This window comes from Lathamus discolor, chromosome 6 (genome assembly GCF_037157495.1).
Source record: "Lathamus discolor isolate bLatDis1 chromosome 6, bLatDis1.hap1, whole genome shotgun sequence".
NCBI lineage: Eukaryota > Metazoa > Chordata > Aves > Psittaciformes > Psittacidae > Lathamus > Lathamus discolor.
The window spans coordinates 21058545-21074895 of record NC_088889.1 but is presented as its reverse complement, the minus strand read 5'-3'; the positions used below and the strand labels follow the sequence as shown (position 1 = coordinate 21074895).

General features: G+C 41.5%; 1 protein-coding gene across 1 annotated transcript in view; it reads right to left on the bottom strand.

Moving 5' to 3' along the window:
• Positions 1 to 16351, bottom strand: part of MTHFD1 (methylenetetrahydrofolate dehydrogenase, cyclohydrolase and formyltetrahydrofolate synthetase 1) — a 39107-nt gene that overhangs the window by 21969 nt on the left and 787 nt on the right. Inside the window, exons 2-10 of the mRNA XM_065683160.1 lie at positions 10486 to 10570; positions 8114 to 8173; positions 7366 to 7419; positions 6836 to 6972; positions 6615 to 6715; positions 5476 to 5612; positions 3968 to 4079; positions 1286 to 1413; positions 336 to 433 (exon numbers count right to left, since the gene is read on the bottom strand). Of these exons, the coding sequence (XP_065539232.1) occupies positions 336 to 433; positions 1286 to 1413; positions 3968 to 4079; positions 5476 to 5612; positions 6615 to 6715; positions 6836 to 6972; positions 7366 to 7419; positions 8114 to 8173; positions 10486 to 10570 (912 nt within the window). The remainder of the gene's footprint in view (positions 1 to 335; positions 434 to 1285; positions 1414 to 3967; positions 4080 to 5475; positions 5613 to 6614; positions 6716 to 6835; positions 6973 to 7365; positions 7420 to 8113; positions 8174 to 10485; positions 10571 to 16351) is intronic.

The window sequence follows — 16351 nt, the reverse complement described above, 5'->3', positions numbered from 1 at the left end:
TATTTGCCTTGTGAGAATGAAAATTTTCCAAAATCTGTGTGTCTCACTATCTGCTGAATCAGAAACTATCTAGCTGATCTAAAAAGTCTGTGGAAGTCCATGTTTATGGCTTAGTATTATCAGGACGACCCAAGCCTACACTTCAACATATGTCACAGCATCACTGCAAGTTAGCTCTGCTCACTTAGGAAGGCCTCACAGTTTTCTCTCTAGTTCTCTCCAAACTTCAGTGCCAGCTACAGTCTACATATATGTATGCCCCATATTACACAAAGCTTGGGAACAGAAGTGAATATTGCATTAATATTGCCAGTGGGCTCATCTGAAAGCATTACCTTGGAACTGGCATCTTTAGGATCAGCTGGTTGTATTGGATGTTCCATTTTCCAGGTTGGAACTTCTCCAGAAAACGCTGTGCACTCTCCACTGTGCTCTAAAATGAGCATCAGAGGGCATTACAGCAATCAACTCTTTGAACCATGCTAGTTAACAATGAGACTCAGAAAGGTTACCCTCCCCCCCGGCCCATGTCTCAGTTGGGGATTAACAAAGTGCTTTGATTAAAGCATTTGCTAATAATCCAAAATGAGATTCTGCTCATAGTTTTCTTAAAAAAAACCAAACCAAAACCACAAAAAACAACAACAAAAAAACCCCAACACCACCAAAAAACCAAAACAAAACCCCCACATCTATCCATCTACTGACCCATATTCCAGTGTGATTGATTTTTTGGAGTGTTCTCTGCCAGCAGGGTTTCCCAAGCAAAGCGGGAAACAGGGAGCTGGCTTATACTGTTACTCTCTTTCTTTTCATCCAACATACTTACAGATAGCTTTGGAATTACAGCCAAAGCACTGTAAGAAAAGCCCGTTTCTTGCTGTTTTGTGACCAGGCTCAAAAAAAACCCAACCCACTTCTCTGTCAAAAGCAAAACCAAACCAACCAACCAAAAAACCCCCTTAAAAAAAAACCACAAAACCCCCAACCCCTCTCCCCCCCCAAAAGGCACAAAAAACAAAACACACCCCCTGCCGCCCCCCTCCCCCCAAAAAAAACACAAAACCCAAACAAACCCCACAACCAACCAAAAAACCTCTGTCCTAACATTTTCTTAAGGTCCATCTTCTTCCTCAGTTAACCGAATAAAAATTGTTTGGACTAGAAGTTGAAAACCCTAACTAGACCTCTAAGAGCAAGAAGGAAGCATCAGTTGCCTTGGTAGCATGCTGGTGGTCAGAAGCAACATACTCTAAAAGTAAACGTGGAGGAGATGACCACATACCTGCATCAACATGGCCACAGTCATAGGCCCAACACCACCAGGAACTGGTGTGATGTAGGAAGCTTTCTCCTTTGCTGTGCTGTATGCCACATCTCCTACAACTCTTTTTCCACTGGCCTTTGTGCTGTCTGGGGATTTAAGGAAAAAGTTCTACATCACATTTCACCAAAACAAAAGGGAAGCCAGCACTGACTGAAGCTGAAGAATTTTCCTCTACTGAAGCAGCCCGAAGATGACTCCAAAACAAATGCAGGGGCAGAAAGCACAGATCAAGTTTTACATCTGTGCGATAATAAAACACAAATAAGACAAACAGAGATGTCACCTGAACCACCCCTTCACAGCTCCTGCTATACTGTTGTGAAGGATTAGTACAGCTTCCAATTTGAAGGAGATGCAAACCAATGGTCTAGAAGAAGTGAGAGAAGAAACATGGCTGACTTGTTCCAAAAATCCAGATTTACATTTGCTCTGTTTGATTTTGGAGGACACCTGGGCCCTACTACTGAATAAAATCATCTGCCTTTACAGAAACTGAAGACAGGAAGTGCTGAGCTTCTCAATTACTCATTGCCATTCTAATGATGGACTGGTAAATACTGCAGTTCATAGAGATCAGAGTATTGTCAAAACAAACCTCATAGGTGGCTTAAGATAGCACCAGTAGAACAATCTCCTTTTTCTCTGGGGAAAAAAGAAAAGAAAGACAGAAAAGCCATATCCTGCTGCACTACATGGCCTGACAATTCAGAAGCAGATACAGCATTTTTTCCCCAGTGGTGACCTTTAAGCTCACCCATAAAGACAGAAAACGACAAAATGCTTTGGTAAGCTAGCACAATCATCTGAAGAACTCACTGGTTATAGACACAGCATATAAAAAAAAGTTTAGTCTCTCCTGGAATGGCAGATCCTCATTTCAGATATAAGGATTCCAGGGAACTTCTGAGCAGTGTGAAAAATCTGAAGACAGATTTTAATGTTGTTAACATTGAAATATATTGCATACAATAAGCGTATGTTTGAACAGAACACAGTCAATAACTTTAACATATGTTTGGCGAGGGGGAGGAGTGGAAGAGAAACCAAACTCCTAAACAGCTGATTATGTTAAAATCAAAAAAGAGGGAACAAAAGCAGCTCCTGCCAACTGATTTTTTGATGCATTGTTACTGACAATTAGCAGTTTGGATGCTTTTGCTGTGTTTGTGTTTTAAGCAACAGTTCTTCCCCCCGAAGTTCAAAGTTTGAATGACATCACAGCTGTTAAAAAGTGTTTCTACAGCCACTGTACAGAGATGTAGCTGGAAAAGCTGGCAAACTAGGTACTGTTTTTTCTGTAGCATTACAATTCCCACAATTCTGGCACTGATTTCCCCAAAGATTAATCTGAAAACTTTTTCACAACCTATCAGAAGGCAAGAAAGCGGCAGGAAAACTCAGCAGCTTCAGAAAACTGCAGAAAAAGAAGTCCATGCCATCCATCATTTTGAAACCTCACAATTTCCATGGTACTCTATCAAGTACCTGACTACCAAGTCTCACAATGCCATTAAGCATATTGCCATGCGACGCTGACTAGGCTCAGAACTCAGTGCAGTGCCCAAGGCACACTAATTGCGAGAATCAGGGATGTATCCTCAGAGATGCGGTTCACATCAAGCCAGAAAAGAAAGGTCATACTGTATGTCAGAAACACAACGGTAGTTTTATTTGCAACATGTTAATGGGGAGACTCCAAGCCATTCCGTTTCATGCAAATAAGCAGTGACCCTGTGGGTTTGGGAGAATTGCCTAAGTTTGGGTACAAATACATCAAACAACAAACAGCAGCAGCAGACAACTTTAATTAGACAGAGGATTAATGTTTTTAAATGCAACTCAGTGTCATCTTTGAGGAACAAGACTTCTGAACAGAAATTTCTTTATATTCCATTAAATAATGGCAACAAAATGACTGATTAATTATGAAAACTACCTTCTAAAAGCTATGTGGGTGTAGTACAGAGATAGTTGGATGGTGACTAATTTTCCATATCATTCAATATCTGTAATTTAGATTTAAAATGAGATGAAAACAGAAATTGCCAGACTGCCTGTTCCTTCTTTACAAGGAAGGAGTAGCTAAGTGAAACCCTACCCTAAAATCCATTACGTTAAAGCACTTTGTTCTGTGCCAGAGCCATTGTCACCAAATACTCTTGCAGAAGCTGCTTTGTTTCAAGACAACAGCCATTCAAGCCTAAGAAGTTAATGTTGTGACTCAACAAATCCACAGCTACTTGCTTGCCATTTATGTATTTCAAACAGAACAGCTTATAAGATCTAACTGCAAAGTAATAACTGCACTCACAAGTGACAACAGCAGCAAGACTTCACTATGTAGCTGGGGAAAATTACATAGATACTCTTTTGCAGTATTTCCTAGGCCTCCTCTTTCCTCTACTAATCATCAGCATCACGGAAGGCAGAAATGAAACTATCTGCTTTAGGACATTACTTCAGACCAACCTTTTCTTATGCTAGCTTTTTCAGGGGTTGCCATCATTACCTAAGAGACTTAAAAGAGAAAGAAGTCCTATCGACTAGAAACACCAAGGAAACAGTATCCATGTACTTACTTAGCAACTGAATTTATATACAAATAAACACATTCCCACTCTTTATACATTACCCACGCACCCGGCACATGGTTAATTCCACAGTCTATTACGATCGCACCAGGTTTGATCCATTCACCTTTCACCATTTCAGCTTTACCAGCTGCAACCACCAGGATATCAGCTTTACCAACCTATATAAAAAAAAAGGCAAACAACTCTGTATCACACTGACAGTGGAAAAATGCAGAGCTGCTTCAGCAGCTTCAACTGCAGTGAAACTGTGTGCTCACCCATTGCTATTGGAGGGATGAAAGGGCATTGTCAGCAATTAAAGGTAGCTAGCAGTTCCTTGGCATAGACAAATTCCTGTGATCAGAAATTATGGCCTATTTTCACACTCCTACCCTGAACTACTGCTAGTCAACACTTCACAACCTCCTTTGAACTCTTCCATGATTCCCAAGTGGATCATACAGACTACTTTTAGATAAAATTAAAGCCTTCTCCATATTCTTATGTTCCTCCCTTCAAATATCCTGCATATTCAGTTGCTCTTTTCAAAGCTAGAAATATAACCAGCACTCCTCAGTCAGCAGCCAAGAACAACCCCTGCACGTTCACCCTGAAGCGAACTCTAAGCGTCACTTCACTTGTGGCAGCGCTGTCTTGAGATTTTTACATCCAGGATTGTGTAACATACAACTCCAGAGAAAGCTGACTGTAATTCAGCACCAGTATTTGATCAGACAGTACTCAGTAAATTTGACAGATTTGGTCACAAAGCTGGTGCTGAAGACACTGATTAAAGCTCGTTCCTGCACTGTTTCATTCATGTTTGCTTAGGAAGTTGATATCCCTTGGAAGTTTCTCTTTTTATCTTCAAGGTAGATAAATTATTTTTAAGATTTCATTAAGAATTAGCACTTCAATTGTTAATCAACCTAATGACAGTCTTATTGAACAGCAGCTTACTGGCACGAAGCATTGCAGTATTTCTGATCTTTGTGACTTATATTCAAATACACCTACCCCCTTTTCAGCTTCAATACTTGCCTACAGAGCCTGGCAGTGTTGATTGCTCTATGAAATCCAAGTAGGTGGCAGCACAGCAACACACTATTTCTGCCATTCTCACTGCTAGAGAGGAAAATGGTACCAACTCACAGTCATAGAAAATAGACTGGAAAAAAAACCCAAACCTGGAGAAAGCATTTGCCAGCCATTAGAGCAAAAGAATACCTGGCCTTTCTGGGAAGAAAACAACCCCCAAAAAACCAAAACCAAACGTGTTGTCTTGCAGGCCACTACATGGAGGAAGGGATGTTTAAATTCTCAGCACTTGCCCAAAGAAAATAAGAATTTTACTGTTATAATTAAAACCCTCTAATTAAGGGCCAAAAATAACCAAGATCCTATTCCAGTGTAAGTATTCACACAGCCATGCGATGAACAGAACTAGAAAAACTGATTCAGATGAAAGACAAGCCAGACCAAATGACTCGGTAGAAATACACCAAGCAGGGATGCGCAGACAGCACCGGCTTGCAGCAGGTAACTAACAGACTCATGCATCCAGCCTATCCTTACCTCCTCCGCCAGTGTTGAGGTCTTCGAATGGCAAGTGGTTACAGTTGCATGATTCCAGAGCAGCAGATCATGCATGGGAGCACCAACAATCTTGCTGCGACCAACCACTACAGCCCTTTTCCCTGCAACCTGGATGCCTGCACCACAGAAAGTAAAAATAGGTCATTGTGCATCCTAGTACAAACTAACCCAAACAGCTCTGGAGTCATTTGGTCAGTTTCAGTCTGGCTCTGGTACTTCAGGATAGTTGTGGTTTAAGCCCCAGCCAGTAATTCAGAACCATGTAGCAGCTCACTCACTCACTCCCTCCCTCCCTTCTTCCCTCCTGCCCCCCATCAGTTCCCAGAGGGATGGGGAGGAGAACTGAAAGGATATAAATCCCACAGGCTGAGATAAGAACAGTCCAATAACTAGAAGTATAATATAAAACTACTACTACTACTGCTGCTAATAAGAATAATGATAAGGGAAATAACACAGGGAGAGAATATAAAACTAAAAAGGGAAACAAACAAAAAAAAAATATCAAAAACCAAACCAAAACCAATAAACACGAGCGATGTACAGTGCAATTGCTCACCACCTGCTGACTGATAGCCAGCCCAACCTGAGCAGCAATCTGGGCCTTTCGGGTGACTCCCCCAAGTTTATACACTGAGCATGACCTGCTGTGGTATGGAATACCCCTCTGGCTAGTTTAAGTCAGGTGTCCTGTCTCTGCTTCCTCCCAGCTTCTTGTGCCCCTCCTTACTGCCAGAGCATGAGACTGAAAAGTCCTTGACCAGGGTAAGCATTACTTAGCAATGACTAAAACAATGGTGTGTTACCAGTTTGTTCTCAGACTAAATCCAAACACACAGCACTGCACCAGTTACTAGGAAAGAGAAAAATAACTGTTACAGCTGAACTCAAGACAAGGATCTGTTTTAGTTCTCAGTTGTGTGTGACAGGGAATTGGAGTTGGGAGGGAGGAAGGAAGGACCATTTTAAAACCAGTTCTTTTACTATCTGAAAAGGCAGAGATGAAATGCGGCATCTCAACAGAAGTTTTGATGTGAAGCACAGCCTTGCAATGTACATAATTTATCCTCTTATTGAAGACTAGTGCACTCATGAATAATGGATGGAAACCTCCTTACCTGTCTGTCTGATTAGTTCCATGCATCCTTTTGGTGTACAGGGAATAAAGCAGTCTCCAAGGTCCCCTCTGGAGAGTTTCCCAGCATTGATGCTACTTAAGCTGAATTTTGAAAGAATAAAGGCCAAATAAGATTCCCAGCCTCATTATCACCGTTTGAAGTAAGAAAGAGTTTTCTTTCTGGAGTGGCTGTCATGCTCTCCACAGGTTAAGCCAGCTTACCCATCTACATCCTTCTCAGGTGCAACAGCATTGGTTATTTTTTCTGTATTGATGGGTTTATCAGAGTCAAGTGGCAGCTGCACTATAAAGCCATGAACAGCAGGGTCTCCATTCAAAGAGGCAATGCACTTGAGGACCTACAAGTAAAGACCAAAAATGTAATGGCCGATAAACTGAAATATGACTGATGTAAAGAAAAAAAACATAATCCTATCTGGATTAAAAGATGCACACAAGATGTTTAGTTTTTCCACCCAAAAATATAATGACTCACATTTTTTTACTTTTAGAAAAATACCTGTTAAAGTCTAAATTTTATGTTGTAGTGTTGTAATTTTAAAACTAAAAAATAATAACAATAAAAAACCCACATCAAAAACCTCAGCAGGTTGCAGTTCTTTTTTTATTAGTTAATATCTACAGGCAAGTAGTCTCTTTTTTTATATAAAATGAGAGGACAAATGTTAGTTCACCTGTTGAGCTCAACACCAATGTTATGTATTTTTTCGTTACCGGCTATAACTACTTACATCAGCTTCTGTTGCTGTGTTTGGCAGTTTTATGTGATTGGCACTGATCCCAATCTGCAAATGAGAATACCAGCAAATTACATGATTTCTGAATTGACATCAGGGATTGATCTGGCTATTCTCCCAGTCCAGCCCAGTCACAGCTACATTCTGTCACATTTCCCAGGTCTATCTCCTGTTCCTGTGGCTACAGTCCTATTATTTGGAAATGCCATCAATGAAAGAAGAAAGATTAGTGTTTTGCATACATAGATCGGTCCATACTTCAACTGTCCTATTCACCTTTTGACATGAACATAATCTTAGTTTGACAGCATACTGCCTTGAAATACCAGCAAAGAAGATGCTAGATATCACACAGGGAAACAGGGACTCATCTACATTCCCAGCCCTATACCACTTGGTGACAGATGCAAGGCAACTGCAGTTACAAGACATTCAGGAAATGTAAGCACATGGTGACAGGTCAGGAAAGACAGAGCATCAGCACTTCAGACACATGTAATCTAGGAGATGATCACACAAGAAGTGGCATCAGCCCACACTGTTGTTACTGGAATACCCCACTTTGCTACATGTCAGGTTACACACCTATACTACTTACTTACAACAAAGAATTCAGGCCAACACTAGTTCTCCAATACAGGCAAAGCTTAGACAAAACTATTTGACTTGCATCTGTGTTTTCATATTGAGATTTGACCTACTGTGGGAAGGTAAAAAGAAATATTAAGAGGTTGGGCATTACCTCAGCAGCGGCCTTCAGCTTCATATTAATGTAAAGGTTTGAATCATCCCGATTTCCAACCTAAGGATGAAAAGACAGTTGAGTCACATTGCAGAACAGAGACACAGTTGCAGGCTGAGATGGGCTTAACCCTTAGCTTTCTTTGAGCTACACCAAGAAGGCAGAGGTATTCTTGAGTAACTGTAAAACAGACTGGTAGAGGCTTTAAGCATCCGGAGCTAACAGGAAAGAGTTCTGATTTCCTCCATAAACACCATTTTCCCTGTTGAAAAACCTTATGAATACAGTGCTCTCCAAAGCAGAAAATACTACCTGCCATCTTATCTTAGAAAGTTAAATCTCTAGCTAATTAACATGATCAGCAGGTGCTGGTAACATTCAATCATTGGATTAAGGCTTTCAGAAAAGTTGGGCCTCTCTGATATCCAGGAAACTTAATTTTATGCACACACATGTGCCTTTATGGAGCAATTTCTTCCACTACTGTTTCAAACCTTGAGAATTTTCCTGCCAAACAAAAAACACCAAAACTAGAACAAAGCAATGCACAAAGAGAAAGCAGCAAGTGGAACAAATGCCTGTAGTTTTTGACAGTACTGGGTGCTTACAGTACAGCTGCATTTCAGAAGACTGCTTGCAACATTCAGTATATTTTGTTAAAGTAATATTCCTTGTAACTATATGAAAATGAGAGGCAAATAAAGAAAAAGCTGGTAAGCGAACTCTTAAAACCCCATTCCCTGATACTTGAGGACTATCCCTGGTTCTCACACAGATTACAAACTACAGGGGTGACTGCATTACCTGATCACTCAGCATACACTACACTGGTTCTTCTTCCCCAGGGTTAGACAAAGGGGCTATCTCCCTTTAAAGTCTGTTAGGTTTAGGAAAAGGTATGCCTCAGACAGGGCAGAAAAGAAGGAAGAGTGCAGGCATCAGGATATGTCAGTGAACAGACCATATACATTGTGTGAAAGAGGACATTCCTGACTATGGAAAAAAAGATTCTTTGAGCTCAGAGGACACCAGATACTTCTCAAGAAAATAGCATGTATTGTGTGAGGTACTATGTACCAGAAACAGCTAACTGTCCTAACTTAACTGAAAAACAGACAGCTGAGAGTATCTTTATTAGGAGGTGAATGCCAAGCCCAGACTGTTTGGTAGCTTACAAAAGCATCAGAGAGCCAAAAAGCAAAGAGGTTGTAAAGGACTCTCAGACAACCCAAGACCGAAGAGAACACAGGCCAACCAAGAAAAAAAAAAATCCAACATCATAAGACAGCTATTTTTAAAGACAATTCACAAGGTCATCAGTTCAGCAACTTCCATCAAAGCATCCCTTGCTAAATCTTGACAGACTTTCCTCCTTTTTTCTAAACACCTGAAGACAAGTTTTCTGTAGAGATGATCTTCTTAAAACTAATGTAAAAGAAAAGCAGAAAAACCCCAAACCACAGCCAATTTTGTTCATGGCACTGAAGTGGAACACAGTCTTTGTGTACTATAGTGGTCTTCGCACCAGAATCCAGAGACAGGCACCAAGAGCTCTTCAGGAGCCTACAGTACTGAATTAAGGACAGAAAACACTTTTCTAATCACTCACAATCCATCAATGCTCTGTGGCCACAGTTCCTTCCTTTTACATGACACTTCCTACTGCTAGTCACCACCTGATCTAAGCATAAAGAACTTCCGATTTTTATAGCTACAAGCAAAACAAAGCCAAATAAATCACCTTAATTCTGCCAAATATGGGCCCAATCCTTGTACTGACAAGTGCCTTTTTTCTCTGCAAGTGTTTCTGTGTGGCCTCTAGCACTTGCGCTTCTGATGGACATCAAATTCAGAAATGGGATTTTGCTCCACCCCACACACTCAAAGCCTTCTTGGCCAAAGGTGGTTTTGGCTGGTTCCCCCCACCCCTTTGTCTCTCCATGTTCTGATTTAACAGCATACCAAATCCTGTAATAAACACATTTCAGAGATTTCTGGTACAAACTCGTTTCTGAAAGCTGACAGACTTCATGGCTCGCAGAAATGCAAAGACTTGCAATAGAGTCTACAAGCACTGCTTCTTCTTAATAGGCAAGAAGCCTACTTTCACCATTCCACAAACACACATGCTCAAAAAGAACTGCAAAGGTCTGATTTAATGAATTAAAAACAGCAAAAATCCCCTAAAATGTTCCTAGGCCCCAGTACCTGGGGAAAAGGCATCTCAGAATTGTGCTACTATCCCTCAGGGGAACTCTGCTCTTCTGTTCCTTTTAAATGTTACCCGTGCAAAGCACCTTTGATGAAGCTCATCAGCTGTGCACTTACCATTGCAATAGATTTTCTGTAGTTGCCATTAAAGAAAACAATACCTGTAAAATTGCAAGTCCTGGTCTGAAGCCTGGAAATTTCTCTTTCATCTCAACAACTTGCTGCTTTAGTCTCTCTCTCACTTGTCTGAAAAGGGGAAAAAACCAAACAAACAAGGCTGAAGTTAATCAAGGAGTGGAATTCTCATACAGTACTAAGTCAGGAATAGAAAAGACGACAGATGGGTGGACTGGTAAGTATGTACTTTTATGCCTGAGTACTTGCGTCCCAGCAACCTCCAAAGAAGGTTAATGTCCATAAGTCTCTTCAAACACTTTGGAAGTTTCAAACTTACTTAACATCTTCTGGGGTTTATGTTGGTTTTTGTTGTTGTTGGGTTTTTTTGTTTGGTTTTTTTTTTTGTTTTTTTTTTTTTTTGTTTGTTTGTTTTTTAATAATTCTACTTTGTGCTTCTTCACCCTCCTCTTTTCCACTTCACAGGACAGAAGGCAAAAAAAAAAAAAAGCCAACCAAAAAAACCAACCAAAATTTGGCATGGAAATTCCTGGGATTTCAAACTCCCTACTCAAACACACATCCTCTTTCCACACATGCCATGGTATCACACATGCTGTCCTGGTAAAGCATGATGGATCTACAGTGGTAAAACTATAAAACAGCTAAACAAGCGGAAGGTACCTGCAGATACACCTCTCTCAGTTGGCCAATACTATGTGTTTCTATTTCCTGCCTGCTTGACCTAACCAGGCTGGATAGGCTACAGTCCTACACCCACCTTCCTGCCTCCAGCCTGCTTCTGAGCTTGCCAACATGTATGTGAGAAAATGCCTCCAGCCCAAGGGCTTCCAAACAAGACGATTCTTCCATGGGAGCAAGAAAGAGAATGGGGGCTGGACAGAGGTGAAGTTGTGAGGAAAATCAGCTAAACCCTGGTACACAGCTCAGATCATGTCTTCAGGAAAAAGAAGTTTAAAGGTACAATTATTAAAACACAACTTTAAAGGAAGCACGAGAGGATTCACTGATGAGTTAATCTAGCTCAGATGTCAACTTATATCAGTTCACTATGCAATGTTTTAGAGATGGCAAGTATCCATCACCAATATATTTGCCACAGACAGCTCAAAAGCCACTGTCACCACCCTCCCTAGCCTTGCACTCCAATTTCTCTGTCTGGGCCACGCGCATGATCCTTCATCTGGGAAGGTGGTATGAAAGATGCCCTAGTGCCAGGCTGTTGTGGTTTTTCAAATTTGAAATTCTGCCAAAAGCCCAGGTGCAGCCCAACACCGCTGCTCTGTCTACTCACTAGAGGCAGTCAGGATTCAGAGAACTGACCAATTGCACCCATCTCATGGGCTCACAGAGCTGGAAGGAGGCAGTGGCACTTCACTGCAAATATAGGAGATACTTAGAAGCAAAAGAAACATAAGCAAACCTCACAGGACACCATCAGAGGCTTGACAGGTCTGTCCTTCTCCATGTGACCTCCAGCCTGTGTCCCACGCACTATCCTCAGAGATGAGAAGGCACTACCATCACGTTTAACAAATCCACCCTGCTTCAAACACTCTATGGGTTCAAACACAGATGGTTTCCTTGTGCTCACCTACCCTCAAATCAGTATCACAAGGGCTCCCCAGACTGGAGGAGGTGCTGTTGGTGTCAGTTCATTAAAAATGCAAAGAGCAAGGGTACAGGGACAGAGTAAGTAGCTGATGCCAGCTGGAAGACTGCAATTCCTGCTATATAGGAAAATTCCAAGATGACAGATAGCCAGTGAAGTCAAGTCTACCCTTCGACTATGAACTCCAAATCGCAAATGCAAGAGGCAAGAAGGGAAATGTGAGCAGCATACAGCTCTGCTGCAACCCAGCAGCACTGATCCCAAGGGACAGTTGCAGCTGGCCCAGCCAGAAGCAGCCCTAAGGCTGTTTTAAGTTCTGCCTCAGGGGGAATCACAGCCTCTCCTGCTACATCCCAAATCATGCATCTCTCCTGCTGCATCCCAAACCACATGGTCAGAGCTCCACTGTACCTGAGGAGAGGGTTCAAAGTATTTTTAGGTGTTTGTGTCTAGCCAAGCTGTACAAAGTCTCTTAACAAGCTTCAGTAAAAGAGCTTGTTTTCAACCTTAAGAAACAGTAGTTTCTAGGCTTCCTTTAGCTATCACCTCTGTAAATGACCTGACACTACAACTGGCTGATGAGTTCAGAAAACAATGTCACAGCAAGCCCTGTCCTAGCAATTCTTCATGCTGAAGTGACAGAAGTTCATCTCCTGGGTGGCAAAATCAACTGCTCCTCCTTACACTCCTGCTGTAAGGCCCCAGGGAAGGAACCAAATCTACAGTTGCAGACACAACATGGCCTGAGCTCAAAAGCAGCACATAACAGCAATGCAATAATCTCAAGGAGCATCAGAAGCCCACTGCACATGTCCTGTGAGTGTGTGCTGTGGGCCAGCTCTTTGAAGGAGCTATTTCTGACAACAGTCTCTGGTGTTCCAGTAAGGAAAGCACATCACCGATCTGTGGCCTACAAGCAAAAAGAAATGAAAACAAACACAAAACACATGAGGGCTCTACTGCATCATAAATTATGATACGAGACAGGCAACTGGAAAGGGTCTCAGGTCTGGGTTTTACTTTCAATCCAGCCTTCTCAGTGGAGGAAAAACAAGCCCACCCAAGGGTGTAGTTTCCCTCTGTCCTCTGTGAAGCAGGACAGTGGCATGATTTTAAACCCAGCAGCCATGACTATTCACATATTATACTGCTGTCACTTTCTGTAATTAGACACTAGTTCACTTCCCTTTCAGCTACAGAAAAGTACCTTCATTCACTTCAAGAATCTTCACACACACACACACAGAGCAGTGCAGATTTGCTTTAGAAGCTTTAAATCAAGAAATCACTTGTTAGACAGCCACCTAGTGTTAAGTACCACCGCTCTCTAGTTACCACAAAAGCCACAGGTGCAAAGGTTTGAGAGAAAAGTGAGAAATAAATCCCGTTTTAACTCTGCAGACTTACAAATACATTACAAAATAATCTTTGAAAGACAGCAGCTATTTAGTGATACAGTTTGCAAAATTCTATTGTGGACTTCAGCTCTTCACAAAGATAAAAGTTCATCTTGTTAAATCAACATATTTTTACTAGCTGTATGAAAACATTTTTAAGTCTTCAGACATAAATTTGCAACTGCACATGGCTATTTCTCCAAAAGTCCTCTGATGCTAAGACCCATGTGCCCTTCTTCAAACTCACAGTGCAAACAAGGGTCCAGGGTCCACGCAGGTTAAGGACAGCACATCGCTCTAAGCATACAGTGCAAAAGCCAGCTCCAAAGATTAAAGAACCTGTTAGCTTTTCTTTCTCTAGACTGCAACAGTGGGCTGAATTTATATTCATTACACAAGTTTTCCAGAACAACAAAGGACAAACCATACTCCTCCAGCTCTGCTGTAAAAGGAGACAGAAGCATAGCTCCCATGTCAGTGCCTCCCACCACCACACCTATGGGATGACGTATATTCAATGTCTCGGGTATTGAGCACACACATAGCCATACTGAAGATGACACCAGGCTGTTTCTGTCTCTTTCTACAACGAGCAGTACTGGACCACACAGTCCACTTTAACTTAGCACATCCACATGTGGTACGCTTCAGTGCATGCCTGAAACATTCTGGGTAGGACGCGGCAAACAGACCTCACAGATGAGGACATTTTTTTAGTTCAGGCTAGAATTAGCTGCAGTTTCAATAGGAACGCCGAAAAACTTTTGAGGCCCAGTCTGAAAAAGCTGAACAGTTGTCTTAACTGCAGTTACCTCCAGTTATAAGCTGAGCCTTATCATCACTATATCCAGTGCTCCAAACTCAAAGCACTACCTGGCCCATCCCTAGGGGCTGGGAAGGATGTTAAGTTTTCCCTGCCATCACAACACATCAGCTGTTCATCCATTCCAGGAATGTTCATATATTCCTGGTGCCATCAAACAATTCAGGCCAAGCCAGGGGTTTTCAAACCTGGGCTACTTAAGATGATAATGACTGAATACACTCCTTACTGCTGTGAACATAAGCTGTAAAGAGGAGCCACTATGATGTTTTGCTTTGAATATGTATTTCAGAGACAGTATTTTTACTTTAAGGGAATACTAGCAACAAAATAAAAGGTTGAGAACACTCTATTTTGATTCCCACCATGCCCTCCGTAGGCTGCATACGTAAAACACTGTTTCTCTTCATCTTATTAGCAATTTGTTCACTGTTCTGTTGTGCAACACCTCACCTTTTGCAACTCATTTGCAATGGGGCAAATTTAATTTACAGCAAAATCTAAGGATGAATTACTGAACAGCCACTCAGAGAAGTAGAGGAAAGCCACTCTGACATAAGTAGTCAGCTCAAACATTTTATTCTAACATTACGCATACTGTCCAGGTACAAGAGTTTGCTTCTACTTGAAAAGAAGCAGCCTTAGCAAGAGAAGCATTAACTTAAACACCACACAATGTCTGCTACCCTGGTATGTTCTCCTTCCCATACACGACATAACCAAGCTTATTATCTTCAGGTGATATTCAAAGCCACTGAAAACATCTGTTTTTCTTTGTACCCTTTCTGAGCCTTCCAAGACTTACTAGGTGTGAACTAGCTTTATATCAAGTTTTCCTTATAGAGGCAAGGAAGCTCTCACTCTCTCAAAGTATTTATTCTCTTTACATGTTTCACAAAAATACAAATGCCACTATCTACCTGATTTTTGTTTAAATAACTGATATGACTCTGAATTAGAGAATTTTTTCACCTTTTTTGGGGGAAGGGGCGCTTGGTGGCAGGAGAAAAAAGTTGACAATACTTATGACTTTTGATTTAACACACACAGAGAAACCCAGATTTACGTAGTTGTAACACTACTTCATCGATTCACCTCATTTGTTAATATTTGACTGACTTACACTTTTCTAGACTAAAGGATAAGGTAACGAACCCCACCCCTTACAAAACAGTCACTGAAAAGATTCTGCAGTTGATGTAGTCAGAAACATCCCCCCTTTCTACAACAGGCAATTCAGCTGAAATTTCCTAGGGAAAAAAAGGACATTCCTATTGCTGCTTCTGCTGCTGCACACTCTTGGCCAGGACGTGAACTCACAATGAGAATCCTCTGGACCAGCATTTCTCTAGAGGGCCTGGAGAAATGGACAGCTATCTGCAGGGTGGATAGCACATTTCCTCATGCCTCATTCAAGTACTCCAGTAGGAAAAAGACTGCCAAAATCATAAGCTGAAGCACAAAAACCAGGCTGCAATACCCAAGCAGAACCAGCCCAAAAATTACCGGGCAAAAAAAATCAAAAGCACCCTTTCATCATCGGTATTCAGATTCAAGACACATTAGGCCTACTTTTCAGAACTGCTCCACTGTCACTCAGATGTAGATTGTTGTACATATCCATACTTAAGATCAGGTCTAGCCACTTTTTCTAGATTTCTTTAGACCATTTCAAATTTACCCTTTCTGTCCAAATTCCCTGGTTATAGACAGGGGATACCCAACAAACCTATCTAACCAAACCTTGTTTGCACAGAACTTAACAGTGCAAACAAGGTTTGGCAAACAGTTTAGCAAAGGGTAATGCTTCGCTAAACACTGCACTTTGCTAGAGTTAGGGAAATGGACTCAGCTTTCTTAATAGATGTGCATGTGTAGTAGCAGCTGGAAAAGCAAACAAATTGAAAGCCACAACACAGGCTCACCTATACTCAGGGCTTGCCAGCTAAGTAAAAGCGGAACAGCACAAAAAGAAAAAACCTTTTCCTTTACAGTCTGCCAAATCTTCCAAATAGCTTTGGCAGGACACCCGTGGACACTCATCTTCATGTTATCCAGTA